The sequence below is a fragment of the Ilyonectria robusta genome (genome assembly GCF_021365365.1).
Source record: "Ilyonectria robusta strain PMI_751 chromosome Unknown BGZ61scaffold_16, whole genome shotgun sequence".
In the NCBI taxonomy this organism is placed as follows: Eukaryota; Fungi; Ascomycota; class Sordariomycetes; order Hypocreales; family Nectriaceae; genus Ilyonectria; species Ilyonectria robusta.
This window is the reverse complement of record NW_025764450.1, coordinates 1,037,527-1,065,087: the sequence shown is the minus strand read 5'-3', so window position 1 is coordinate 1,065,087 and position 27,561 is coordinate 1,037,527. Positions and strand designations below refer to the sequence as shown.

The following is a 27,561-nucleotide window of genomic DNA, read 5'->3' as shown; positions in this document are numbered from 1 at the left end:
TATATTATAATATACTTTAAATATACTAGAATAATATATATAATACCTACTATAATTAAGTTATATAGCTATTAGAGGTAAGATTTAAGTTTTCCAATTAAAAAGAGTAGCTTACTATCTTATCTAATTGGGCTATTAGAGGAATCTACTACTAGCAAGCAGTATTTACCCAGCCTATTTAAGATAATTAAGAGCTTAAAGAAGGGGGGATATATTACAGGCTAAGCTTAAAGTAAAGGCCTGGATATAAGCCTGGACTAGGAGTATAATAACTTAAGGGTGCTACTAATAAGTAGAGTTTTTATTATAACCTTCTAGTAAGATCTTCTCTCTCTCTCTCTCTCTTTTTTTTTAACTTAAGATACTTCTTAATATAAGAATTCTATTATTAAACAAATTTAGAACTTGCCTCTTATAAATAGTAGTTAATATAGTAATAAGTTATTTAGATAAAATTTATTAAGATAGAATAAATATTAAAAGAAAAGTTAGTTTCTTAATAATAGAAGATATCTTTCTTATATTTTATTACTTAAAATAAGGTTATTATTTTAAGGTTGTTAATTATAAATAATAAGGTTGTTAATTATAAATAATAAAATTAAAGTTAGAAAAGTTAAATAAAAGCTTTAAGTAGAAATTAATAGGTAATAATTTTATTATTTAGCTATTATTTCTTTTAATACTAGGTATAGTACTTATTGTTTATTTTTACTATTTAAGATTATTATATAACTTTAATTTATTTAATAATATTAAGTAAAGTTAAAAAAAAAAACTCAAATAGTAAATATATATTATTTAATTAATTATATAATTATAATAAGATATTAAATTATAAGAATTATTTAATAATTTAAATAATTTATATATCTTTAAATTACTATATTTATTTAATAATTAAGGTAATTTATATATAATAAAATAAAATAAGTAAGTATATTATTAATATATATAATAAAGTTAAAGCTTAATTTAATATAAGTTATAATAAATAAAATCTAAATATATAAATTATTATATATATAATAAGAGTATAAAATTAGAAAGAATATTTAAATAAATATATTAATTAAATCTTAAATCTATTTAAAATAATAATTAGAAATATAATATAAAACTCATAATTACTACTAGATTTTTTAAAAATAAAAGTTATTTTAATAAAAAGTATTACTTAAAATATTAATATTAAAATATATATTATTAATATAATTAAAAATAATATATTATTAATATAATTAAAAATAATATATAATTATAAATATTATAAGATATTTAATTTAATAATAACTAAAAAAAAGAGAAAATTATAAATATTATTAATATTATAAGTTTTCTAAATAAAATTATCTATAAAAAGCTAAATAAGATAATATCTAATTAGAAAGTAAAAATTAAATATTATATTATTATTTAAAAATTCTTTAAGAGTAATTTAATAAGTTATTTAGAAATTATATTAATATAAATATATAAGCTATTTTATATTAGAAGAAGAGTTATAATTATAAAAATTCTTAATTTAAAAAGTAAATTAAGAAAATTAAAAAAAAAATTAATAATATATAAAGGTAAATAATAATTATAATTATTATTAATTAATTTATCTAGCTAAATAATAATATCTTTTAAAGAATTATAAAAATAATAATATTTAATATTAATTAAGTTATTATAATTTACTTTATATTTTTTACTTAAATAGCTTAAATATATTATTTATTTTTAAATAAGATACTTTTTTATTATTATTATTATTATTATTATTATTATTATTATTATTATTATTATTATTATTATTATTATTATTATTATTATTATTATTATTATTATTATTATTATTATTATTATTATTATTATTATTATTATTATTATTATTATTATTATTATTATTATTATTATTATTATTATTATTATTATTATAATTATTAATTATAATTTAAAATTAACTAAGTAGGCTTAAATTGCAATTTAAAATACTACTTTAAGAAAATTAAAATAAATACCTTAAATTAATAATATTAAAATATAAAGACTTTTCTTAATTAATTATAAAAGATTTTATATCTTCTAGCTATATTAACTTTATTTTTCTTTAGCTAGATAATACTAAAATAATATATTATATAGCTTATTATCTTTTATAAGTAGTAGGCTATATAATATTCTAGCTAAGCCTATTTTAGCCTTATTTAATTTATTATTATTATAATTACAGTTATAAATAAGCTTAGCTACTAGTAGATTCTTAAATAATATAGAAATTTAAAAATAAAACTCTAAGTAGAGGCTAATAACTAGATTTATAATTAATAATATAGTAGGTAGATAAGGTAGATAATAATAATAATATATAAATTCTACTTATTATAACTTAATTAATATACTATAAAAGTAGATAGCTTACTAGTATTATTATTAGTAATATTATTATAATTGTATATACTATAATATATATTCCTAGATTACTTACTCCTTTTTAGATGCTGCTTTTTTAAGTTAACTATAATATCTCAGAACTAATTGAGATATTATCTTACTTAATCTCTACTATAATTGCACTAAAAAAGGGGTTTATAATAATAAGAGATACAGAATGCATACCCCAGCTAGACTTACAGATTATATAATAGAAGGAAAAAGCAGAAAACTATAGCTTCCTTTTAGGATGCCTGTATTTAATAGTATTTTTATTTAAAGTTATTCAATATAGACTTTCTTTTCTCTTTTCTTTGAGTTTCCTTTTATAGAAAGGGTAGTCTTGCAAATGTATTACACTGACCCGATTATAATGTCTAGAAGCTTATACTCACTGTAGCAGCAAATGTAAGCCGAGCAATTAACTATCGTTGTATTGTAATAAGTTCTAACCCTAAGTATCAACCTAACCGCCCATTAGAAAACACCTTCACCATAAGTTCTACGAAAAATACTACTTCTAGGAGCTTTACAGCTTAATAGAGACACTTCCTGTATAAGATAACTCTAGGAGTCTATTCTTCTGTTATTTGACTTCGGACCCGATGGTAATATTTTAACTAGCTATAGGGTGGTAGTAACGTTGTCCTCTTTCAGCTAAGATACTCTTTTATTTCTATAGTACAGGCTTCAACTCATTGGAAAAAGCTACTTAGCTAAGTTACTCTATCTCTATGCTATATTTAATTAAATTAATTATAAGCTAAGACTTTTAAAGTAGAATTACACTCTACCTAATTAAATTAAATATAAACTAAGACTTTTCTTATATCAGTAACTAACTTATTAAACTTTAATCTATTAAATATTCTAAATTATAATAACTTATTCTACAGAATAGAAAAAAATATAGAATTAGGTTTATTTAATTGTATTTTTCTTGCTATATTATCTATATCATTTTTGCTCTGTTCCGAACAACTTTTGTTTTCGAAACTCACCCGTCATCCCTAACCCCCATATCACCACCATATGAAAACCCTAAACCATAACCAATCAGCATTTGCGCCTGGCTTCAAGGAATCAGGCTTCAAAGCTCGGACTATATGATCCCTGTATACACCAAGTTTTGAAGTCTAACATCCTTCCAATAAAGCCTAGGGCACTTCCACTTCTCCGAAACTATCCTCCCTCGTACACGCTCGTCCTCACCGCCTGCTCCGAACTGTACAATCCCATCCTTGACCTCCACCGCCGCCTCCGTCCGTTCTCGTCTACGACCTCTCCGTCCGCGAGCCGCGCGGTGGGGACGGGGCAGGGCATGATGTGTGGGAGGCCGACGACAAGGAAACTCGCGAGAACGGTCGTGACGAAGAGCGTGGAGGTGGTTCGCGAGCGAGGGTGGAGGTGCGGCGGCATGATGGCAGTGGTGGTCGTGGGTTTCGTAGTGAGGTTGTTTAGGTGCTGGGAAGTGAGGCCCGTGTGTCTTGCGCCGATCGAGCTTGCGGGTCGAAGTCTGAGCTTACCAGACAAGAGGACTCATTGTCCCTCCACCGCAACGCCGACACGCAGAAGCGATGCGGGCGCCTTCGAAGGATTGATCGTGATGGCGAGGAATTGAATTGCGGTCAAGCCGGCGACACCCCAAAATCTCCTGCCGATCTCGAATGGTTTGTATGCGAGCTCGGCGATTAGTCCATTTCCCGATGCGCACAATGTCTCATCTTCGGTGTGCGGCGGAAAGATAATCCTGGTCGCTTATCGCTTATCGCGGAGCAAAAGATCGTCACTCCACCGAAGCCGCTGCCGCCGCTAACCCAGAAACCCAAGACCCTCGGTCAGTCACTGCGCATTCACGCCTTCGTCAGTAACATATGAGGACACTGGTATCAACGGAAGTCGTTGTGAAGACAGCGGCGTATACTTTTGCCCCTATGAAGAATGCAGAATACGTAAGGCCGACAGAACATGGAAGCAACATGTACGGCATTACGAAACACGTGCAGTGGCGACCGATGCAAAATGCGCAATTCGCGAAGGACGAGGCCAAGTATGCGCTGAGGAAGGTGAGGACCCTTGGGTCGCTGGATGGGCGGAAGCCGGATGTGGAGACGGAGGTGTAATGTACTTCTGTGGCTTGTAGTTTTGATCCTGCATAAAGAGTATTATTTTGCTTTCTTTCTGTCTTCCCTACCTGTATCTTTCGTATCGGCGGGTTCACCAAGGGGTCAGGCAATGTTGGCGTTGGTGCTTATCGAGTTGGATCACAAGGAAAACGGACAGTTTGGCACGGCAGCACTTGAATATGACTTTCCCATTACTTATACTTATCGGTTTAATCTCAAACTCAGTGTTGGAACCGGCTCGCGAGATCAGAACTTCTCTTGCCAAGGGCGAAGGTCGAGCTCCTGCGTCCAGGAGGACCGATGCTGTGCGTGTAAGTGCCAGTGGCTCTCCGCAATCTATCCTCACGTCAGCACAGGATTCCTCAACATCTCCCACCCCTTCAACATTCCTCGCCAGCTTCACAGGAGTGGGACCTACAGCGTCTGGACTCATCACTTTGTCCTCTTCCACCGCCTTCTTGGCGTCCTCGCCGAGCATGGCGCGCATCCGAGGCCCGTCGATGCCGCTGTCGATGACGGCCAGGGCGACGTGCACGCCCTTTGGGCCGAACTCGCGCGCCAGAGACTGCCCGAGGGCTCGCTGGGCGAACATTCCGGCGGCGAAGGTGCCGAATTTGGCGGAGCCGCGGAGGGAGGCGGTTGCGCCGGTGATGAGGAGGGTTGGCGGGTTTACAGGGGAGGCGGAGATGGAGGTCTGGAGGAGGGGGAGGGCTTGCTGGGCGAAGAGGTAGAGGCCGCGGCTGGATGTCAGGGGTGGTGAGTAAGTAGTTGAAGCTGTGAGGCAATGCTGATGGCGATAGAAGGGGGGAGGCGTTTGTTGGAAGTCGATTGCTGGAGGTGGGAGTGAAACTCACGCGGGTATGGCCAGGCCAAAGTCTAGGTCCTCCACCTTGGTCTCAAGGAACGGCTTCATGACGAGTCCCGCATTTACATTGAACAAGGCGACGGCCAGCTTCGCATCCTGGGGCAGGAAGCCATCGGCGCCGGCTCTGACCTTGTCGAACACGGATGCCACAGCCTCTGGGTCGGATGCGTCGGACGAGAAGCCGATGGCACGGGTGGTTGTGGCTTTGGAACCCGAGTCTGCGGAGGGGGTGATGGACTTGGAGTTGATCTCGTCGACGATGGGCTGATAGGACGACTGGGAGCGGGAGAGGAGGATGACGAAGGGGTAGGCTTGGGCGAAGCGGAGAGCGACAGAGCGGCCAAGGCCGGGGCCTGCGCCGCAGATGATGGCGTAGAAGGGCGCCATTTCGTGGGAGTGATTTGGAGTGTATTTTTTCTCTTCTTTTGAAAAATAGGGAGATGGGGATGAGATTGAGACGGCTGTTGTGATTGGGAAGCAACTGTGAGGTGAGTGATGGGGATGAATTGCATCATATATACAGTATCTAGTAGTCCCTGAATGCTTGCAGTCCCAAGCCGTGTCTGGTGCGGAGTTCGGGCTGTCGCTGCTTTGAACTGAGCGGAGGATGATGGAGTGGTGGGATCGATAGGGAATAGTTCTTCAGCTTTTACATGATTTGTAATTATTTTTAGTATGAACGGAAAAAAGAGAATTATTCATCTACATGTTCGGGATCGGACCCTTTCAACCTTCCGCTGTCCCGCCACCCTTGTCATTCTTCCATGAGCCAGCATAGTGGTGAGATAGCAAGGGTGGAGGCGCGGTGTCTAAGACGCCGCAATAGCTGTTCGCAGCTGCAGCCCATAGGTATCCCGGTACAACGAGAACGTCTCCAACGAGCTTTGGCTCCAAGAGGATGTGGAAATCCTCCATCTTGACATGGAAAGATTCCCCCATGCTCTTCATGATGCCCCTGGTGAATCGCCTCGGTCCCGTGGCATCCACCACATCCCCTACCATCGCGAGGGTCACACCCTGGACCAGGACTTTGTTCTTGGTCATGGTGTCTTGGAAGAAGGCTAGAGTGTCTTCCACGACATTCCAGATATGCGGGGAGCCTGGCTTGGCCATCATAGCCCATGTCGCGAATTCCCGGGTTATTTTGTCGCCCAGCCAACGTCAAACTCCCAGCCGACTACAAGCCCTACGTCGGTGCCCGCCAGAGAATTGTGCCCCGCTGCCAGGTCGTCAGCGCCCAAAAGAGCAACCAGCCAGCAATCAGGCTCCTGGGTCCAGGACCATCCAGGGCAATTGCCACTAGCTGTCGGGGGCTTTTGGGGGTCGTCAGCCATGAAGACCAACCCCCTTGCTGGGCAACACTCCAGGTTCTTCCTTTAAGTTTCCCGCAGGATGGAATCACAACTCAACATATCCGAGTTAGCAGTCAAGGGGCAGTGAACGTCCAAGCTTGAGCATCCACAAGGCAAGAAAGTCAGCCGGAGCGGAAGACTCGTCGACAGAACAAGGTTGATCCGAAACCATCTTGTAGCTTGATAATCCCCGGTAGCACGTCCTGCTCCGAATTTCCTCTCGTCCTTAGTAGAGTGAAACGAGCAGCTTCGAGTAGTTGAAGGCAGTCGCAATACGGAGTACTAGCGCAGATAATTATTCATGGCGAGAGATAGGGGCGCAATTGCAGCGAATAGAAAGCCCCGCCACTCGATGGCCACGAACGAGAATGGACATTATGTATCCGATTTCGGACCTTCCGAAGGGTCCGCTCCGTGATGACCAAGTCAACCACCGAATAGGCCCAAGGTACCTAGGGACATTACAGGTATACCAATCTTCCCCTCTTGCCTTGTTCTGCGATTCACTTTGAGGCCACGGCAAAGTCACGACGCAGTTCTTCTTCCCATACTCGTCTCAACCCGAACGACACTAAGGAGATGGCTAGCTATCCTGCTCAATGTGGTTGGCTCTACAAGATGTCTCCTCAGTCAGCGGAGCAGGAGCGAGCTCTCAAAGAGCTTTTTGACGAAATCGAAAGCGGACCAAAGAAATCGAACGGTCCCTTTGTCGACGAATCTACGCGGTGTAATGCTAAATGTGGAAATAAATATAAAACACTTAGATGATATCACGAGCAAATAAGAGTCTTATAGAGATCTGGCGCAAAGTATAGCCGAATCCAAAAGAAAAAAAATTTCACATAGAACGGGTCTCATATTATCTATCATATTCCAAATCTGAGAGTTTCCTATATTAGACATAACTTGGCATAATCTGGTAAGAAGATATTATAGCGTCCAACTTCTTTAAATAGTCGAGCTCATAATCAACCGCAAGGTCGTCCTGAACCCAAATGTGCTGGAGAATATTCTGCAGTCCATGCAAACTCCTCAAAGTCGAGGTTCTCATTGCTCTTTCAATATGCTCGAGAATCCTCATTCTCTGCTCATCTGTCCGAGCCTCGCATCCAATAATCAGCAATGGAAAGGCCAGATTGAAGGTCCCCAGATCGTCAAGAAGTACATGGGCCTTCTCAACCATGGCATCAATTTGAGGGGAGGTTCCTGAAAAGTTCCGCGATGCTCTTTTGAGGTAAATTAGAGCGGCTAGCTTCAAAAGATCCATTGTAGCCACCCAGGCTGTGCTCAAGTCGGACATAGTATCAGGTATACCTTTTGGTGTTAACGGGACAACACTGGTTATTTTGTTTTCGAGGCAACGCAAGGAATTTTCGTATTCGTCGCTGTGGTATAGTGAGTCTGTTGGTTTTCGAATCATGTCGAACATATTATATAAATGCCGAAGAAGTTCATGTGAACAGTGCGATGCTGTTTTGACCTGTCTCATATTAGATAAATGATTCCGTGCACGTATGAACTTGCTATTCTTCAGCCTAACCTTTCGTGAGTGGCAGGTTTCCTGGTCCACAGATGCGAAATTTCTGACTCCTCTGGTAGACTCTCCATTTAGATACCAATGTCGGTGGCTAAACCGGCTCATGACCATATGATACTCTACCCAGTCTAGAAGTCTGGAAACTTCGCCTTGAAAACTTTGGCTGTCAAGGCCTGCATTGTCGATCAAAGTTCTAGCTTCACTCAAATGGCCTAGAATTTAGAATCCAGTTTAGCAATGCCCTTGAAGAATCAGGCCACCCATTCCCATGAAAAGGCAGCAGAAGAACTAACACCGTAGACCAGATTTATCGTTCTAGGCGGGGCAAGTAGAAATAAATAGACCAAACGTCACTTACAGAACCATAGGGATAATGTATTTGGCATTCCGAGCATCTGAAGCGCTGGTGAGTGGTTGTTCGAAAGAAGACATAGACCCATGCTTGAACATACCTCAAGGTGGCACAGTATCATATTCGCCGCAATATGTTGGAAGACCGTGGGACTTTCAACACAGTGTTTGCTAGATATGATCAGTGTGCGTAGAGCGCGCGCCTTGAACCGAAAAACCGATGCTTGCAGACCATGCCGGTGGAACGACGAAAGCGCCAACGCCGATTGTAACACCGCCACAGAAGACGGTGAACTATCTGACAGAGCTAGACGCAACAAAAGGCTCAAGAACTCGTTCTTGTCCGATTCGAAAATGGCCAGGGTGGACGACGCCGTACAAATAACTGCACGTGTTAGCTTGGCAAGATTTTACAACTAGTATTATATTTACAGTGATCAATAAGTTCTCGGTCCTCATAACCTAGGTTGGTTGGGAGCCATGATAGGGCCATCGACGGATCGAGTCTTTGAAAGACATATCCCGTATGACTAACAAATCCTATTCGCTGGAGTATTAGCTTAGTGACAGGCAAAGTCTGTGAGGGAGTAAAACCTTGATTCATCTGCAGGTAGTCATGGAGCTGGATATCTTATGATGTCGCATTGACAAAGCTCGTCTGGGAGAAACGTTTTGCAGTGCCAACTACATCGTGCACGGAATGGGTCAAGCTCCGCTTCTTGTTGATACCCTTTGGCCACGACAGCCGCAACCCATAATGACATGGCCTATTCGACCGAGCGCACCTGGCACAACGGGGGCGGACGCGATTGCACACTGCTCTGGAGTCTGTCGCGCGTCAGTAACTGGCCCCCTCGATACATGTCACTTGGACCGGAACCAATAGCATACCTCTGCAAGCCCAGCACTGATTCACATGCATGACGTCCCAAGTGAAGTTCCCTCCAACGTCTTGAGTGTGTAAGCTGAGAATTGTTCAGCATTTCACACAAAAAGTTGCCAGTTTTCTCCTTTGGCACCGAGATGACAAATGCGCCGGCCGGGGGATTCCAAGGGGCGGCTGAAACCGCTTATAAAGCCCGCACTACTCCCGCACCTCGGCTTATTAATGCCCGCGCATCGTCTGCATTCAGAAGAACGGCAACTTTCGTGTAGTTTACAGCGGACCCCTGGTCACACATCCGCTGACATTATACCAACAAAGAGCGGGGTAGATTTGAAGTCGAAAAGCGAGCATACAAGGATCCAAGGATGAGTCCAAATCTATATAAGTACACGCACGATTGCTCCTCTTTCAGGTTCGTCAACACTTAGAACGACGTCTTAGAATCATCCTACAGTCAATCAATCTCACTTTTATACACGATAAAATTTCAGTTACAATGTCCTCCTACGTGATTTCGGGAGTCTCTCGTGGCATTGGCGTACGCTCTCATCCTGCTTCATGGACAAGACTCATCACTAATACAAAGAATCCGTCATGTAGTTCGAGCTTCTCCGCCAGCTCTCTGAAAACCCAGCCAACTCCGTCTTCGGGCTCGTCCGCAACAAAGCCGCCGTCGAGGCCAAGGTTGCCGCTGAAATCGGACGGAGCAATATCTACATTATTCAGGCCGACACTACGGACCCGGATGCATTGAAGGTAAGCGAGCGAGTGGTCCGTCATACTGAGGTGGAAACTGACTCAAAGGTTTTCTAGAAAGCAGCCCAAGTTGTTTCGGAGAAAACAAACGGCACCCTTGATTATATCATCGCCTGTGCCGCGCTTCAAGCTAAGACTGCCTTGGTCGGCCTTGATACTCTGTAGGTTCTCGGTGGGAGGATAAAAGTCCCTGGTATAGTTATTTGAGACTAATTCTTCCACAGGATCCAGGATCCAAAGGCACTGGAAGAAGATTTGATCGAACACTTCCGAGTCAACACCATCGGCCCCGTCCACCTATTCAGTATTTTCATGCCCCTGATTTTGAAGGGTCGTGCAAAGAAAGTGATTGCCATCTCCACCGGTATCTCGGACACTGAGATGACACTCAAGGCCGATATATATCAAGCCGTGGCTTATTCAATGAGTAAGGCAGCTCTGAATATGGCCGTTGCCAAGTTCAGTGCCGTCTACCGTGAGAAGGGCGTCCTTGTCATGGCAATTTGCCCTGGTGCGGTAGACACCGGCAGTCTGCAGATCGGTATGTAGTCGTCTGAACAACTAAAATGGTGTGCTTTTTGCTGACGTTTAGATAGAAACCGAGGAGGAAGGAAAGTTGGCTATGGCTATGTTTCAAAAGTTCAAGGACTATTCACCCACCTTCCAAGGACCTGCCAAGCTAGACGTCAGCGTCGAGTCGGTCTTGGCTCTCGTGAATAAGGCTACTGTTGACGGTGGTTATGCAGGCGTCTTTATCTCACACACAGAGAAAAAGCCATACCTTTGAGAATCTATACTAAGAAGCGTTAAGGCTTATTGAAAACGTTTTTATATAGATTTATTTTTCATAGATTCACGTTAATGAAAAAAATGCTTACTATCAATATTCTGTCCCGAGAAGCAGGGCAGCCTGCATGAAGATTGGCAGGGTGTTGGATCGCGGCGTCGTTCAGAGGAGGGCGGCGTGGCACGTTCTCAATAATACGCAGCCTTGTACATAGGTGTATTCACGGTGACGAAATATTATTCCCATACAGATTTAAAAGTTGTGGGCTCAGGCCCTCCGGAAGGCATTACACCACGTTAGAGACACCTGATACAGTAGTTTAACGCACACTGCTCACAGTCTATTGGGGTTTACCATTTCCTAAATTCTTTGCAACTGTCAGTAAAGCCTCAATTAGAAATAACCACACAACCGCGGTGTGCGTCATTCTGGCGAGCCCCGCTCGATCAACCCGATACAGTATCAGATCCACGCCTCGTGAGGATGTCCCTTAGCCAACATGGACGCGACGCTGCTGCATATTGGTCAACCTTTTTTACACCCTCACGGACTTGAGACAAACTAGGAAGGGTCGTTCTGGTGGCGTATCACTTCACCAACTGTTGGTGAGTTTGGAAAATTCGTCATCTCATAAGACAACACGTTCCACTGCGGCACAGTGTCAAAAAGGCGAATGGGACAATCCAGAATAATATACGTTTGTGAATATATACGTTGCTATCGGCACGAGTGCTCCACACAAGTCTTTTGAAAATAATTGTTTCTTCTCCAATGGACTCACCCCATGATCCTGAGGTGCCAGTCGTGCGAACGGCATAATTAACTGCACCCAGAGCAGCTGCATTTTTGGGACTCGCCCTTTACTTGGCGCAGACCTTGGCGTACACATTGACAGGGCTGGGGCAACCGTAGACCTTCTTCATGCTGGGAGTGCTGTAGCACTTGGCGTCGTTCGCAGCGCAGTCGAACTTCTCGCAGCCGGCACCAGGGCTCAGGATGTTGTGCTGGTTAGCGAAGGGGTTGCCGAATTGACTAGCAAGTTAGCATCATACGCCAAGGGGCGTTCAACCGAACAGTAAGAATATCAACTTACGTGCTGAACTCATCTAGAGAGGAATGTCAGAATCGGCACATAAACGTGAGCAGGGGAGTGAACTTACAGTAAACATAGTCGGGCTTAGAGGTAGACGAATAACCAAAGAAGAGCGGGTTGGTAAGGGTCTTGGTGGTGGCGATCTTAACAGTCTAAATTGTAAAAATAACGGGTTAACCGTCGTTCCAACTTGTGTGCTAAGAGTAAAAAGATCTCAAAGCAGCGGTAAGAAATCAACGAACCGAGCCACTGGCGAGCAAGTTTTCGGAGAATCGCTGACCAGGCTTGACGGTAGTCAAGGGGCCTGGCGCTGCGCCGTTGTAGGGATAAGACTGGACATAGATGGCGGTAGAGCAGTCGTTGATGACAATAGCCTGGTTGGCCGCAGCGGCGCTACCGAGCATGGCGGTGAGGGTGGTGAGAACGCTGAACTTCATGGTGATGATTTTACTGTTGTACTGCTTGAGAGGGAAGTAGTAAGATGTGCTGGAGTGAAGAGTACAGCTGGGTAAGAGCTGCCTTATAACATACGAGGTTTGCAGATCAACCTCTCAACAAGTCCGGCGACCCGCTATGACATGGTTGAAGTGAATACGAGCCCCGCTGCACTAGTCGCACCATGTTATTGCCTATACGAGTATGACCTGTTCGTATTCTCTAGAGAAGCTTTGTCTCGTGACATTTGCTGGATTAGGGGATGGAAAAGGGAAAGGTGCTATGCCGAATGCGTAACCCATCGACGCTAATGTTTACTTTCTGAGCAAGTCGGTGAAGAATCGACCGCGTATCCAGCCCGACCGTCCTTTCTTTCAAGCCCCATGATATCCGACCGCCCACCCGACCGCCCGTGCATCGTGAGACCATGCTTTCTCCCTTACGTATTGATTCAAGTCAGCTCGTATTCAATCGGCACTTTGGTTATTATTGGTATAGAGCGGGGGGGATACGAAGTAAGCCAGACTGCCGGTACTCCACTTCTGTCGTCATTAACTCCGGTTACAGTTAGAGATTTGCGGAGATTCATGAGGGAGGAATTGAGAGGTGAGATTGTGGATGTTAATTAGGCTAATATGGGAAGCCTGTCTCAATCCGGCACCGTCCTCAACATTCTTATTCTCTTTTAGCTTCAGTGTGATCTTGCCACTGAATAAGATTCGGCGACCCTCCCGATGAGAAGCCGATGTAGCCGTGGGTTTAGAAGAACAACAAAGCGCAGGTTGGGGAAAAGACAAGCGGTGGCATATCTGCTATTGCTTACTCGCTGTCACCGGTTATCCACACGCTCAATCGATTGGTAACACGAAATCCGAGAATTAAAGAAGCGGTCAGGGAAGCTTACCAAGTTTCCAACCTGGTGTCAGAAACTGCCCAAGGAGACTGAGTTGAAGACTTGATGATGGAAGGCGTTGCAGCAGGATCAGACAACGGTGGGGCCATTTTTGAAAAGAATATGCATCAAGACAGCCCCTTTGGGCCAAGCTTGGTAATCAGCATGGTATATACGGAGCTCGGCGATCTACTAGAGAGCGGTGATATTTAGACTACCTATATGTTAAGCTGCCAGTCCAGATAGGCAGTCACTGGCTTCGTCGCGACTAAAGTTATCGTGGACGTCCTGCCAATAGGGGTCATTGAAGTCACCGTTGGCTTCTACGGCATGACGGAGAGATTCTAGTTCGTACCGATTTGGGGCTGACAGATGAACACTTTGGGGCGGGGAAATGCCAAGAGTGCTTTTGATCCCACACAGAGCAAAAATTTGTAGACTTGGCCTGGGAGACGGGCTCGAAAGCGACCTTCACTCTGCTTTGCTCCCTGCTCCGATCCAGGATGCTATACCAAACGCACTCCAATTAGCATCAACAACGACATTGCGGCTTAGTTGAGCTACAATATGGTGTTAATTGTCTGGGAAAGCGTTGGAGGCGAAGATGCTCATGTCTGCCATGGATAGGAATTTCCGCTATCTGTCGCAGCCACTTAGCAGGCCCCGAGACCTTGTCCGCTCCCCAGCTCTGGGCCATACTGCAAGCAGACCACGTCTCGGTGCCTTCACTAAACCAAATGGACCAACTTCGGTATATCGACTGTATCAGTTTGGATGTTATACTCATTTCCCATCCCGGTCCTCGGGTTTGTCGCTATTAAGTCGAACAAGGACAGTCACAGGGACAGTCGCAAAATCTACCACAAGATCAAAGTCCTCTTATCAATTCCCCAAGCTGGGCGGTCATACCACTGGATTCCCTTGGTGGCATTGGCGACCGTATGCACGGCTTCCTGATTCCTTTTGAGCCCTTTGGTAACCTGTATCCCGGAGATGCGTCTTTCTCAAAGTCCAAATTTAACGCTATAATTCAAATAGGCTACCTAGCTGGTGTCGCCTCGTGTCTATGTATGAGGTGTAAAATATGCATAGGTAAAAAGCTAAAACTAAAAATAGACAATACTGAATAATAAAAATATAATTAATAATTGAGCAGAAAAAGCAATTAATTATATAATGCAATTTGAAAATAATAAAATTTTCTATTATATGTTGATTTTATATATCTTCTTTTAAAATTAAAAAAATTAAAATTCTTATTATTTCTGGGTAGTGCAGAATAGTCTGATAAAGTAGCTATAGGGTAATCTTTCTTATCTTTCAGTACCTAGTGAGCTTATCTTTTAGTACCCATAGGCACCCATAGCGCCCCACTGGGTGCCCGTCAGGCCCACCCAGAAAAGGAAGATCTACAGTAATGAGGGGAAAGTATGGGGGCTGAAATGCGGGAAACCTTTGGCATGTTGCTGTACAGTACGGAGTACACCTCGGTGAGTCAACTTTCTGTGACGGTGCTGGCTCATTTCGACTCATTTCGACCCATATAATAGTGCAGTGCGTATCACGCTTCACAGCCAGACAAGCCAATCGATTGTTACCCCGCAGCAGAAGGAAAATGACTTCAGGGGCTCGTCACACACTTGAGCTGAGTCACATTGTCCAGCCACAGCGGAGATTGTGCGCCTGTGAGACTGGGACTAGACCAGATTCATCAGCCGCCTCACTGTGGCGACACGTAGAATACCACGCTGAAAGGACGGCTGTGAATTTATCGACTTATTTAATCATCTGTCGCACTCGCCCGTGATATGTTTGACTTAAACACTAACATAATAACTTCTCCAGTAACGATACCCAATCTGAAAAGCCTCGAGACTCACAACACCACGCCCATACCAGCACTTACAGCCACCATGTCGGACACAGTGACGGACACGGGCGTCATCGTGGACCAGCCGTCCCTGAGTATCGCGCAAGCCCCTTCCTTCTGCAGACTCTGCAACGTGGAATTGCGTGGCCTACAAACGTGGCGAGCGCATGTCAAAAGCGATGGGCAGTAAGTCTTTTTTTGCCCCTGGGCCGAGATGCATTTCAAGCTGATGGTTGATCGCAGCGTTTACAAGCTCCAATTGAAGGTCGCGGAGCCCGGAAGTGTCACATTGGCGCCACCACCTCCCTCAACAGATGCAGAGGAAACAAAAAGCGCAGCACCGTCACGCGCTCGGAGGAGTGAACCTGATGTTGGTTCTGACCAAGACCAATACGTCGACAGCGACCCGGAAGACGGACCATCAGCACCGGATTTTGTTCCTGGCAAATGCCTCTTCTGCCCGCAAGAATCTGGCATGTTGGACGACAGCATGACGCACATGGCCGCGGTACACGGCTTCAGCGTGCCGTTTCAAGATTGCCTAGCCGTTGACCTCGAGACGGTCGTGTGGTACCTACACTTTGTCATCTACGGCTATCAAGAATGCATATGCTGCGGCACGCGGCGGAGCACCGTCGAGGGCGTCCAGCAGCACATGGTGGCCAAGGGGCATTGTCGGTTCGACATTTCCCCAGACACCGAGGAATTCTACGAACTGCCACAATCTGAAAATGTCGTGATTGAGCAAGCGCAACGTGACGACAGCATGCTGGTGCGCCTACCGTCAGGCAAGCTCATCTCAAATCGGAAGAATCTCGACATCCAAGAACCTCGAGCCGCTCGCCGAGCAACACCAGACCGGGATGCACACTCGTTCAACGAACACCCAAAGACCTCCTCGACTCCTGGTCTCGAAGTCGCCCAACGGGGAGGGAACGGAAGCGGCGAAATCGTGCACAGCAGTGTGGCCATACTTGCCGCGCAACTGTCCAAGTTGAGAATCGCCGGTGATCGAGCACAGCACAAGGAGGAGGAGCGGAAGCGAGGGAGGCTGGAACGAGCCAACAACACAATTTTGACCAAGCATTTCAGACTGGATAGTGGCGATAGTCGGATAGGTCGAAAATTCTAGGGTAGAGCCAGCTTCCATATTCAGGTTCAACTGGCCCCAGGTCTAGGTACTGGCGGCGGCTCGGTCAAGTAGCAGCGATGCGGAGGATTCGGAGCCTTGAGCAACAGTTTATTCGCTTCATTTGAACCGGTGTAACAAATTTCTTATCCCACCCATTATTCTTATTGCTAATGCTCCTGTCGCACCCGCTTTTGTCGACGTAAATTAGTTGGGGAGAATCAAGAAACCATCCGCCATGTATGTGGTCGTCTCGAATGTCTGAATTGCGCTGCTCGGCAACATTTCGTGTCATATTCTCCATGTGGAGTTCCCTTCAGAACGCCCTGCTTATGCCAAAACGGGTACTCGTGCGCCGAACTCCCTACGAATGAAGGCAATCATTTCCTCTTGTAGTAGGCATGGATCCCGCGCAAGTTTATCGCAAAGCGGGGATAAAATATTGGGAGGGAGTTCTTGTCTTCCGTCGTTTGACACCGTTCGATAACGCGTGGGTTTTTTCGAGGTTGATCAGGTTCAATCGGTGGTGACGTACCGTGCGGCTAGTGGGAGAGCCAGTTTGGCTATCTGTCTGTTAGTAGGTGCGTCGACAGCTTGTAATTTGGTTATGATGGAATTATTAATCATCTACTGCCGGTAAACAGTAAAACTCGGCGCCACAATCAGTGGTTTGCTGGATGGAGAAGATGGACCCGAAGTTGTTACGATTACTGGTTCCGACTGTAATGAGTGGTCAGCCTTGGGCGTAAGCTGAGCCTGTTATCGGCCTGACAATATCCCGATTTCACGGATGTTCCAGAATTTGAAGGCTGAGAAAATAAGAAGTACGTACATCAATCAGTATCTAGTTTGGCCCATTTGCGGCTGAGCCGCTAAGCAAGCCGACTTTCGGGAACTCATTCAGCTCGAACAGACCCTTAAACTTAGTTCGGATGATGCAATTCGAAATGGAAGACTACACGTTCATACTGCCCGAGGCCGTAAACACTTTCGACGTAGAGTAGGCTCGTCGGCTTCAAACGCACTGGAATTCAGGACACAGGGCATTTTGAGGAGATCGGAATGGACGACGACAGAGAGGAATCAAAGCAGAATAAGTGGCTTTAATGGAAACGCCGGACCCAAGCCCCCCAGCCAACAAGTCCAATTCGGGGGGTACAGCAGCCATCCTGAACTGCCACAATTGGGTCAAGGCGAAAATGTCTCAGCACGTTGGTTAGGCATCGACCCAACCAAATGCTGTGTTAATTATGTGGCTGAACTCATTGCAGCCCTCTCCACCATCAGCTTGGCGACGGTGGCTAATTATAACCAGTGCACAGCTCTAAATATGCCAAACGACTGGTTGATGTTAAGCCAGCAGTATGGCGTTCTATTTGCGAACTAACTAACAGACCCCTAGTGTATCTGCTGGCTTCAGCTCTAGGCAGCTGTCGCAAACCCGAAAAATGAAATACAAGTAGCACCACACCAGCTGATAGGCGGCAATACATATACTTGGAACTTGTCGCTGATGAGAAATAAAGATTCTTGACAAATCCACACTGTTGCTTTATCCTCCATTTTCAGACCTACTCGACCCTTTTTTCGCAACATTTTGCATTTCCGACCACGTCAATATGTCCGAGAAACAGGATCAGCAGACTGCTGTCATCCATGACACACGGGCATCTACAGTTCGGGAGACTTTGAGCGATGATGTTCCGACAACGGAAGAGACCAACGAAGCTTCCGAGCCGGAGTGTTACGTGCAGCTTCGGGAAGCCTGTAGGGACATCAACATAGCCCAAATTCGTGACATCCTCAACCAAAACCCCGGACTCAATCTCAACATCAGCGACCCCGATCAAGGTTACACGCCGCTCCTCGAACTCATCTCCGTGGCGGCCGTGGATGAGGAAGCGAAGCAAGCCCCCGAATGCGTTCGATTGCTCGCCACACATGGCGCCGATGTGAATGCTAAGGCTGAGAATGGATGGACCGGCCTGCATCAATGTGCGAGGTGGAACAACGCCATTTCTCTCGAAATTGCCAAAGTTCTCATTGAGCTTGGTACCAATCCAAGTGCAGACCAAAGGCCCATCACAAAGAGACAACCAGACGCAACTGGAGAGCCTCACGACCATGAGCATGCCCATGATCACGATGATGGCTGCACATGTGGCCAGAACATTGGAGCGGTTCTCGGCACCACATACAAACTTGCAACCAGCCAAGAATTAGATCTCAAGAAGCAAGACAAGGAGTTGGACGTCACGCCCCTTCACCACGCCTGCGGATACGGCGATAATATGCCAGTGGCCGTGCTGCTCCTCGAAAGCGGCGCCCGTATTGATATTAATGATGCAGTGGCAGGCACGCCGCTCCTTGTCGCTGTCCAAGGTGGAAAGGAAGAGATTTGCAAGCTGTTGCTCAGCAAACCAGGCGGGACCGCCTGTCTGTCGATGCGTGACAAGGTCGGTCGGCTGCCAATCCATCATGCCGCTGAGCGAGGCCGCCGGAATCTCGTGGCAGCGCTGGTCGAGGCGGGCTCTCTAGTGGATCCTGTCCTCGAGGGCGAGGTCGTGCCAGACTACGAGAAAGGGTTTACACCATTGCTGTTCGCTTGCAAGAATGCCGACGATGATGGGAAGCTCGATGTCATTGAGTATCTGTTGGACCATGGCGCCGACGCGACTAGAGCCACTGGCCAAGGAAAGACTCCGCTGTTGCTCTCTGTCTTGGCCCATAACGTCGAGGCGGCCAAGCTCCTTGCGAGCCATGGGGCCGATGTCAAGGCGGCCGTTGGTCCCTTTGAAGACGTCAACGCTCTCCACCTTGCAGGGGCGGCTGGGGCAGCAGATTTGTGCCGTTGGCTCGTGGAGGAGGCAGGCATCGCTGTAGACGGGCACGACAACCAGGGGTACACGGCTCTTATCAATGCCTCGGGCTACGGTAACTCCCCTGAGACGATACGCATGCTTGTTTCCACCCTGGGTGCTAACATCGAGGCGTCCATCTACGACGGCCGAAGACCTCTGCACTTTGCTGCCTTCAAGGGTCAGACAGCCTGCGCCAAGGAACTCCTTACTTTAGGCGCCGACAGAGAAGCTCTTGATGGCGCCGGATGGACCCCGCTGCACTTTGCTGCTCGATACCACCACCTGGACGTCATCCGTCTGCTTCTCGACAGCGGCGCCGAAGTGGGCAAGAAGGTAGTTGGAGGTCCACAGCCAAAGCGTGTGGATGGCGAGGAGTTTGATATCAGCGGTTTCACAGCTGCCGACCTTGCCCGGATCATCCGTGGCGGCCAGCAGTGTGTTGACTGCCTTGTCGCTGCTGGAGATCCCCTTTCTGAGGTGACCAAGGACCTGAAGGATGAGGATCTCTGGAAGGACGAGGGAGATCAGTGTTGTGTGATGTAACTAGAAACTGAATGTAAGGAGTCTCGGATCTTGTGGCGTAGTTTGTCAATTAGTATATCAGCGCCATCGTTTCGGCCGGATCGCTGAGAAAGAGCCTGGGCGTTGACAAGTCCGGCGGAAACACCACCGTCTATAGCCATCAATCTGTCGTGTGTGCTTGACTTGACGACTTGCCCCTTCATTAAAGTAATAATGCGATCGGGCGATGGTAATTCGTTGGCGGTGGCCACCAGAGAGTCTAGCACCGCTGTCACCAACACTCGTATCATAGCCCTATAATTAATCATGAGCCCTCGCCGATACCGTCAGATTGGTATGCCCACTTCGGGAAGTTTGGCAATAAACTCATCAGCGAAGGCTTCTTTGACAAGCTCCCTCTTCTGCTCCTCAGCCTCGCCATCCTATTGGGAACCAACTAAACCAGGAGCGACGTTCAAATAGATGGGATTGTTGAACAGGCCTAACTTCACACAGCATATGATAATATAGCAGCATGGGAGAAAATTTTCCCTTCGAGCGTGATAACGAAATAACTCAAGAACGAGCTAAATTAACATTATTAAGAGAGCAGAAAGCAACAAAAGTTCAACAGAACTAATAAAGTCGACAGTTAATACTCAGAACTCGGAGCCTACCGTGACATACGTATGGTCTGATGCCTATTTTGCAGCATAGTTATCAACCTTAATAACACCTTGCTGAGCCTCAAGCTCAGCCAAGGGCCTGGGGACCCCTTCTTGCTGTAATTCAGGGTACCAAGTCTCTCTTGGGCCTGAATCATGCTGGGGGGACAATGGACTTGGGTTGGCAGCTGCTATAACCCCCTTAGGGTTGCGTCGCAGGATAATAATGACCCCAAGAATAATGAGCCCAACAACACAAAGGCCACCGATCACACCGCCAATGATAGCGCCAGTTGAGGCTCCATGTCCACTAGAGTGTTGGCTGGTAGTAACTGAGAGTGATGACTGTGTAGTAACTGAGAGTGATGACTGTGTAGATGATGGCTGAAGGGACGAGGACGAGTATGAGGATGATATTTTTGTCAAGATCGACGTCATCACAGAAGTATCCACTGGCCCGTCGTAAACAGAGAGAGATAGACTCAGTGTGCCCAGAACTGTTGAAACTGCCAAAGTTGATGGTTCAGTGTCACAATCGTATAGGACAGTGCTCCCTCCATCATAGATGTACTGCCTGGTTGTAGTATATGGGCTCGGACTACATTTCTATCAGAATCAATGCTACCTACATTCACGCAATTATCCTCTCGACTCACCAGCACCTTGTGGAGGGGCCACAGGTTTGTCCGGACGCCACGGGCCAGCTGCCGTAGCCATATATAGCAGTTGTAGGAATACCGTCACAAAATGCAACTGCTGGTGTAAACTGTGTCGCGATGGCGCAGGGACCCTCGGAGCAGATGTACTGCCATGCTATCAGCCTATTAAAACGGTACCATATTGTTCCTGGCAGCGAAGGTGGTCTTACTGCTTCCCAATTCACCCGACCAAAGGGCGCAATAGGAATTAGGCTCCAGATCACGGTTGTCGAAAACCCGGTCTGCTCCCTTGGGGGCTGACGTGATGAGAGGTTTTGCCATGGCAGTTCGAATGCACAATCAGGGAGGTACTAGAGCTATTGAACGTAGGGGAGAGGCACTGATGCCAGGGGGAAAGTTGGATCTTAAATATGGCGGATATGTCCCATATTATTTTCAGCTGAGTTGCCGGTATCCGAATCCCATAATTCACTATAGCTGAAACGGGTTGGAAGGCGAAGCCATAGATGCCGAGGTGCCAGCCCTAGCTAGCGACTTTACCAATAACAACGTGCCGCTCCAGTTGTGGCTTGGGAAACCATTCCTGATATGGTCTGCTTCTACTAACTCTAGTGGCCGAAGTGAGCCGCCGGGATCTAGACTCTTAACCACCCGCTGCGATAGAAAGCCTCTGGGGTCTAGAACATAGTATGTTGAAATTGTGCCCAGAGTGGTATTGCTGAACCCGGCAATGTCGGCTGCGTCAGCGGCTAGAAAGCTCATTAGCTCGTTGGTGGTTCTCTTGTCGAAATAGACAGTGTCCTGGCGAAACTAATCTAAATGGTACCACTATATACACTTCCTACCTTGTGTTTTGGTTTCGGCAGCATATCACGTATGAAATAAGAGCTTGGAGATTCTATGCACGGCACTGCATACTTGCCCGGGGTCCTTAGAATTTGCACCTAGTCCCTTTCTGGCCTCCAGTTCCTTTTAAATTCTACCTTTACCAACTCGTTAGGAGATAAATGTATCCTGTTTGTAATTTAACAAGCGACACGTAGTGGTAGAAGCATGATATCTGCGCAGCACCTCTCCAAGGCGGTGGTAGACTTCAATGCATGGTAGGTTCTTACCATGTAGGTATTGAGACTTGGAGACTCTTTCTCTCAACAGAAGGGACTCTGCTTGTATTTCCCTTATATTATTCGGTACAATAGAGATTTGCATTCAAGATTCCACAAGGCGAAACTGGTCAAACCAAATGCATAGGTACTTAATACGTATCCATTTCAAACCCAAGTTCGTTCAAAAAGCAAAAGCCATGACTAAATACCTCACCTAATGAATCTGGATCTTGGCTCCACCATATGCTGTCTTCTCTCTCTGTTGAAACGCTGGCTTTGAAGGCCCCCTCTGCAGGCTCAGACCCAACGCAATCGTTACTAATCATTGATACTTCTGCAGCACTAGAGAAATCTGGCATTTGGAAGCGAGCGGGGGTAAGCTGGACCTCAGAAGCAGGTGCAGTTTCTAAAGGGTCGGGAATGTCCGTGGGGTTCACAGCTGCAGGTTCTAACGGAATGTCTTGATCCTGCAATTGTCCTTTGCTATCGTCGCTCACATATGTGGAAATATAATTAGGGGATAGTGGCGCATTGAGTGTGTTGGTAAGACACACAACTTCGTCATCAGAGTTGTGATTTCTGACATCGCCGGTTTCCCGCTTCGATGCGATAGTCTGAGCTTGAGAAAACTGTTGTTCCATATCGGCATGCTACCACGAGTTAGGGGAGAGTCATAAAGAGCGATTAGGAAATCATACAAGTGGCTGTAGAGTCTTCCAGTACTTTCTTAGCTCGTCAACGATCTTGAGGTGTACCCTGGTGCGCTCAAGTCGCTCTTCGGTCAGAATGCCCAAGGCAAGGAAATAGCGCAATTGGATGGCCGCGCACACATACGCGCCATATCCAACGATAGGCCACAACTTGGAAATTGCCGTTCGTTGTGTTAGAAAGTGTTCCGTCATGTTCGTCATGATAGTAGAGTGTTTGAGTGCTTGCTCAGCAGCGAGTCGCAGCATGCTGCGTGAAACATTTGGTGTCCGCATACTGCAGGAAAGAACCGGTACCAATGAAGAGTGCAAGTAGGAGACACAGAGGTGGTAAAGGTAATTTAAGGAGAACAACCGGCCCAGGTATCTAGGGTTGTTTCTGGTGCCGGCACGGCTCTGATCATACTTGAGCGATGCATTCATCTGGTCGTAGAGGCTTTCTAGTTTCTGGTCCAGCAATAACAATTCGGAACCCCAGTTGGACGGGCTGCGGTTGCCCTGTTGAAGGGATGGAACGAACTGCTGTACTTCCCACCTGTCTCGGGTGAGTTTCATTGTATCTGGACGCTGGGTTGGACGACCTACCAGAGTCCCTGAGTGACGACCAGGGTTGCATTGAAGCCTAATTTGAGACCACGGCTAGTACCTCCGATCTCGAGGATTGAACCACCCTGGTCTAGATAATGAGTGAGGCGAAGCGAAGAATCCTCGGCGTTGTCGACTGGTAAGGGACAGCCAGCTACGTCGGCCCAGCAATTCGTCTGGAAACGAGCGTTTTGGTGGCTCGCACACTTGGTAAGCCAGCAGGCCCAAAAGCACCCGAGTTTGAGGTGTCGATCGAGGCTGCTGTTTTCCAGCTCGTGCTGGTTCATTCGACCGAATTGCAACAATCGGCAAGTTCGATGAGCAATGCCTGCGGTGAACAGCGACAGTATGTGTCAGCTTGGTAATTTAGCATCGCGATAGTGGCGACGGGCAAACTACCTGTGTGCATATTCGTCCGAATGGTTTCAGATCTGGCAAACCAGAACAAAGCCAAGGTTTGACAGGCTTGAACGTGCTGAATGCATGGCTTGTCGGCGTGCATCAAGGCGCCCTGGCTGGCTTGCTCAGCCCATCGTCCCCCTATGACAGACCAATCTGCTCGGGTAATTTCAGCAACGCCAATTTCTCCTTGCGTCAATCCACCAGGGACATGGGCGAGGAATCTAAGATGCATATTAGTGGGGTGATGCAGTCCAAGATCAGCAAGAGCCCTACAAGGATGCGAAAGCAAATACGGCCAAGGAGACATAGCTCGGAAGCGTTCCTCCGATGTAGTCTCGAATGAAGCGCTGCTTGCAGAATAGAAACTCAGCCTCGTAGTGCCTCTCGAAATATATCTCGGTGAGAAATAGAGCAACTTCACTGGAGAGGCTCACTCCTTGCCCCGAGTTCACCGACGAGTCAAGTGCTGATTGTGTGGGTCGCGGCGAAGGACGAGTGCGTGTGGCAAGATTACTGTCGAGCGCTGGATCCAGTCCACCCGAAGGCGGCACGTTGGCGCTCTGAGAGTGAATGATAGCGCTTTCACCCACATGGCGGGTGTAGGAGGAAGTTTGAGCTGAGGTCTCGAGGGTTTGTGGCATATGCTCGCGGGATGGCGAGAGGTTGGATCTAGGTACGGAACCTGTCCGTTCCAGAGCGCGCTCTAGCGCCAGTCTCCTGCGGTCGGGAGGAGAAGGATAGACGCACTCGCCCTTTGCGCGCTCACAGCGGCGGCAGATTGGATGCTCGCGAGTGCATCTGAGCTTGAGTGGATATCAGCGAGGAGGCCAGGATGGAGCCGAGGAGGGGCTTGGCCGAACCTTTTGCTTGCGGCATCGCAGGCACGCAACGGATGGAGTGCCTCGGTTCATGGCCGTTGGGCGCTTGTTCGGCGTTCGGTCCAGCGAATGCGATGTGGGAAGAGGAAATGTTCGGGGTCTTGTCAGATGCGAGGAGAAATTGTCACGGAGATGGTGAAGAGGTCGGGCCGACTGCATCGTCGGCGGAGCAGGGGTCGGGCCGACCATCTCGGGGATCATGGCAATTTCAATTTCCCCTGGCGATGCTTGGCTCGCTGAGAAAGATGGTGTCTGCTACATACTCCAAACACCGTGATGCAGATAGGGGCTGAGGTCACCTTGACATGCTTGTCGTCTTTCCCCATGGGGTAGTTGGCATCGAGATCTGTCGGCAGAGCATTCAAGCCAGTTCTGGCTCTCCCCGCAATCTTAGCTTCCTCACACGCCTCTCTTTGTGTTGAAGTTTAGCATCTCGGCCGGTATATAGATGCGCAGTCCATCATCACCTATCTCCTATTCTCTCTCTCCACTAAACAGTACACCTCTCCTTCTCTCACCGCTTGAAAGAGAAGAGCTCTCGGGAGTCTCGGCCTAATCCCCAAACGTACTAAAGCCAACGCATCCACGCACCACCAACCCAAAATGGCAGACGTGGAAAAGAAGAGCGAGTCTTTGGGCGACGCCGTCTTGGTTGAGGACAACCTCGACACGCTGCTCTACGACGAAGATGGCCACTTGCGCAAACTCCCAATCCCATCGTCGGACCCCAATGACCCGCTCAATTTCACCGTCTGGCGCCATCGCCTGATCCTCGCGGCAGTCACCATCTACGGCATAGCTGCATTTGGCCTTGTTCAGAGCACGCCTCTGTTCTTTGGAAAACTTATCCCCGAGTACATGGCTCAAACACACGGCGTAAGCTCTTCTCTGCCAGTCCCTAACCTTCACTAGCAGCTACTGACCTGCACACAAAGACCTTCGATCCTGCTCGTATCGCTGACCTTGCGAGCTATCCGTCGCTCTGCATGGGTCTCGGTAATTTCTTGTTCGTCCCGCTATCCATGGCTTTGGGACGTCGTGGGGCATTGCTCTTGAGCAACACCATTCTTCTCGGCGCCGTCATCTGGGCAGCCAAGTCCACCTCGTTTGAATCTCACCTTGGAGCCCGATGTCTACAAGGATTGACGGCTGGCGTTGCAGACTGTCTAGTGAGTGACTCATTCTTTTTTTAATCTCAGAGGCAGACTTAATCTTCTGCCTTGAAACTCTTCTCTCGGGCTTCATTTAATCCATCAATCGGTCCATCAATCTCAGCGTGCTTGTATTGTGTGGTAATAACGGCAGAAGCTGACCGAGTAATCTCTAGCTACCAATCATTGTATTGGATATTTCCTTCCTCCACCGACGTGGCGCCCGTCTCGTGGTTTACTGGACATCCACAGCTGTCGGCTCATCCTTGCTTCTGGTAGCTGTGCCCTTCATCGTCGACCATGCTGATGGGGACTGGCGCGTGTCATATTGGTTCTGGACCGCGTTCGTCGCTCTCTCACTTATCCTCGTTACTTTCTGCCTTCCGGAGACGCTATTCCACCGCCGTGCCACGTCGTTCAGAGGCCAAATCCACGCCACGGACACGTACGGAACACATCGGGTTTTTTACACTGCAGAGGACGCAACGGCCGCCGGTTTCGTTATTGATGACGGCAGTAATGGCGATCCGCAAGTGACTGCTGAAAAGTCTTACCGCCGCCAGTTTGCTCCCATCCATCTTCAGCGGCCAGGGCCGTTTGGCCGCTTTGTCCGCGCCTACAGGGAGATTTTCCTCTGCCTCATCATTCCCGGCACGCTATGGGTCTTGGCCCTCAACAGTATATTGTTTGGCGGAATCGTCGTCCTCAGTCTTACATACAGCCAGCAGCTTGAGATGGCGCCGTGGCACTTCTCTCCTTCAAGTGTCGGTACGGTGCAGGTCGGCTCCGCCATCGGGTCACTGGCTGCTCTCTTGATCGGCTCCTTCGCGGAACCCATCAGCGGTTACTTTACGCGCCGTAACAAGGGCATCCGCGAGCCTGAGCACATCCTACCCAACTTTATCCTCCCGAGCATTTTGGTATTTGCCGGCCTGACTCTGTATGGCGTCGTTGGTGCGCATCCGGAGAAGTACAGCTGGGTTGGGATTCACGCTGCATTTGCCTTGTTCTACTGTGGGTTTTGTGCCATTTCTGCCATGACTGGTATGTGGCTTGGAGAACTTCTCCCAACAATGTCCGGTCCAGCTATTGTCTTGGCATGTGGAGGGAGGAATGCAGTGGCTTTTGGCTTCGGTGACTCGCTCCATGGATGGATAGCCGACATTGGGTTTTTCGAGACCCACGTCATGATGGGTGGAATTCTCTTACTCCTTGCATGCTTTTTGTTTCCACTTTACTTTTTCAACAGGAGGATTCGGAAGGCCATGGCGTCACTACGCTGGTTGAAGTGATTTTGCAATTCGGAATATTGTTCAGAATGTCAATTTCATGTTGGAACCAGTCTGGACTGTTTTTTTCCTTATCAGGCATATTTTATTAGGATTAGCTTCACGCGTATTATCCATACCATCAAATTGATTCCACCTCAGCCTGATGAACTGCAAGGATTTTTTTCGCGACTACTCTGGTCTACTCTTCTCTCAGCGATGGTCCAGCAACACTGGCCAAACGGTCCTTGAAGCTTACATTTGGCCACACAAGTAGC

General features: G+C 46.8%; 11 protein-coding genes across 11 annotated transcripts; 5 read left to right on the top strand and 6 right to left on the bottom strand.

Annotated features, from left to right (window-relative positions):
• The first annotated feature begins 4,245 nt into the window (after positions 1 to 4,245).
• On the top strand, positions 4,246 to 4,737 carry BGZ61DRAFT_456297 (uncharacterized protein). The gene has a single exon (XM_046246496.1). The coding sequence runs from the start codon at positions 4,296 to 4,298 to the stop codon at positions 4,542 to 4,544; it is 249 nt and encodes an 82-aa protein (XP_046101721.1). The 5' UTR covers positions 4,246 to 4,295; the 3' UTR covers positions 4,545 to 4,737.
• Positions 4,738 to 4,793: 56 nt separating this feature from the next.
• Positions 4,794 to 5,799, bottom strand: BGZ61DRAFT_358092 (uncharacterized protein; the record flags this gene model as incomplete). The annotated part of the gene is made up of 3 exons (XM_046240937.1): positions 4,794 to 4,883; positions 4,966 to 5,287; positions 5,402 to 5,799. 3 exons carry the CDS (start codon positions 5,797 to 5,799, stop codon positions 4,794 to 4,796), a joined length of 810 nt encoding a protein of 269 aa, XP_046101720.1.
• A 325-nt stretch (positions 5,800 to 6,124) lies between these two features.
• BGZ61DRAFT_550731 (uncharacterized protein) lies at positions 6,125 to 6,525 on the bottom strand (the record flags this gene model as incomplete). The annotated part of the gene is made up of 1 exon (XM_046255478.1): positions 6,125 to 6,525. The coding sequence occupies one exon, from the start codon at positions 6,523 to 6,525 to the stop codon at positions 6,139 to 6,141; it is 387 nt and encodes a 128-aa protein (XP_046101719.1). The 3' UTR covers positions 6,125 to 6,138.
• Positions 6,526 to 7,659: 1,134 nt separating this feature from the next.
• On the bottom strand, positions 7,660 to 9,675 carry BGZ61DRAFT_425128 (fungal-specific transcription factor domain-containing protein; the record flags this gene model as incomplete). Its single annotated transcript, XM_046243636.1, has 7 exons — positions 9,544 to 9,675; positions 9,247 to 9,480; positions 9,085 to 9,192; positions 8,754 to 9,037; positions 8,660 to 8,696; positions 8,305 to 8,513; positions 7,660 to 8,244 (listed from the first exon to the last, which is right to left on the bottom strand). The coding sequence occupies exons 2-7, from the start codon at positions 9,254 to 9,256 to the stop codon at positions 7,660 to 7,662; spliced, it is 1,233 nt and encodes a 410-aa protein (XP_046101718.1). The 5' UTR covers positions 9,257 to 9,480; positions 9,544 to 9,675.
• Positions 9,676 to 10,034: 359 nt separating this feature from the next.
• BGZ61DRAFT_357753 (putative carbonyl reductase) lies at positions 10,035 to 11,081 on the top strand (the record flags this gene model as incomplete). The annotated part of the gene is made up of 5 exons (XM_046240907.1): positions 10,035 to 10,076; positions 10,139 to 10,294; positions 10,352 to 10,455; positions 10,519 to 10,835; positions 10,891 to 11,081. The coding sequence occupies 5 exons, from the start codon at positions 10,035 to 10,037 to the stop codon at positions 11,079 to 11,081; spliced, it is 810 nt and encodes a 269-aa protein (XP_046101717.1).
• Positions 11,082 to 11,683: 602 nt separating this feature from the next.
• Positions 11,684 to 12,658, bottom strand: BGZ61DRAFT_456291 (uncharacterized protein). Its single transcript, XM_046246495.1, has 4 exons — positions 12,417 to 12,658; positions 12,242 to 12,326; positions 12,175 to 12,187; positions 11,684 to 12,113 (listed from the first exon to the last, which is right to left on the bottom strand). The coding sequence occupies exons 1-4, from the start codon at positions 12,609 to 12,611 to the stop codon at positions 11,942 to 11,944; spliced, it is 465 nt and encodes a 154-aa protein (XP_046101716.1). The 5' UTR covers positions 12,612 to 12,658; the 3' UTR covers positions 11,684 to 11,941.
• Positions 12,659 to 15,289: 2,631 nt separating this feature from the next.
• Positions 15,290 to 16,717, top strand: BGZ61DRAFT_425123 (C2H2 type zinc-finger-domain-containing protein). The gene is made up of 2 exons (XM_046243635.1): positions 15,290 to 15,557; positions 15,615 to 16,717. The coding sequence occupies exons 1-2, from the start codon at positions 15,310 to 15,312 to the stop codon at positions 16,501 to 16,503; spliced, it is 1,137 nt and encodes a 378-aa protein (XP_046101715.1). The 5' UTR covers positions 15,290 to 15,309; the 3' UTR covers positions 16,504 to 16,717.
• Positions 16,718 to 18,119: 1,402 nt separating this feature from the next.
• On the top strand, positions 18,120 to 19,904 carry BGZ61DRAFT_535203 (ankyrin repeat-containing domain protein; the record flags this gene model as incomplete). The annotated part of the gene is made up of 1 exon (XM_046254247.1): positions 18,120 to 19,904. One exon carries the CDS (start codon positions 18,120 to 18,122, stop codon positions 19,902 to 19,904), a length of 1,785 nt encoding a protein of 594 aa, XP_046101714.1.
• Positions 19,905 to 20,563: 659 nt separating this feature from the next.
• On the bottom strand, positions 20,564 to 21,507 carry BGZ61DRAFT_480817 (uncharacterized protein; the record flags this gene model as incomplete). The annotated part of the gene is made up of 3 exons (XM_046249242.1): positions 20,564 to 21,125; positions 21,184 to 21,332; positions 21,364 to 21,507. The coding sequence occupies 3 exons, from the start codon at positions 21,505 to 21,507 to the stop codon at positions 20,564 to 20,566; spliced, it is 855 nt and encodes a 284-aa protein (XP_046101713.1).
• A 934-nt stretch (positions 21,508 to 22,441) lies between these two features.
• On the bottom strand, positions 22,442 to 24,218 carry BGZ61DRAFT_496117 (uncharacterized protein; the record flags this gene model as incomplete). The annotated part of the gene is made up of 4 exons (XM_046250977.1): positions 22,442 to 22,942; positions 22,991 to 23,534; positions 23,585 to 23,912; positions 23,984 to 24,218. The coding sequence occupies 4 exons, from the start codon at positions 24,216 to 24,218 to the stop codon at positions 22,442 to 22,444; spliced, it is 1,608 nt and encodes a 535-aa protein (XP_046101712.1).
• Positions 24,219 to 25,090: 872 nt separating this feature from the next.
• On the top strand, positions 25,091 to 27,502 carry BGZ61DRAFT_520014 (major facilitator superfamily domain-containing protein). Its single transcript, XM_046252427.1, has 3 exons — positions 25,091 to 25,740; positions 25,800 to 26,033; positions 26,192 to 27,502. Exons 1-3 carry the CDS (start codon positions 25,468 to 25,470, stop codon positions 27,305 to 27,307), a joined length of 1,623 nt encoding a protein of 540 aa, XP_046101711.1. The 5' UTR covers positions 25,091 to 25,467; the 3' UTR covers positions 27,308 to 27,502.
• Positions 27,503 to 27,561: the final 59 nt, after the last annotated feature.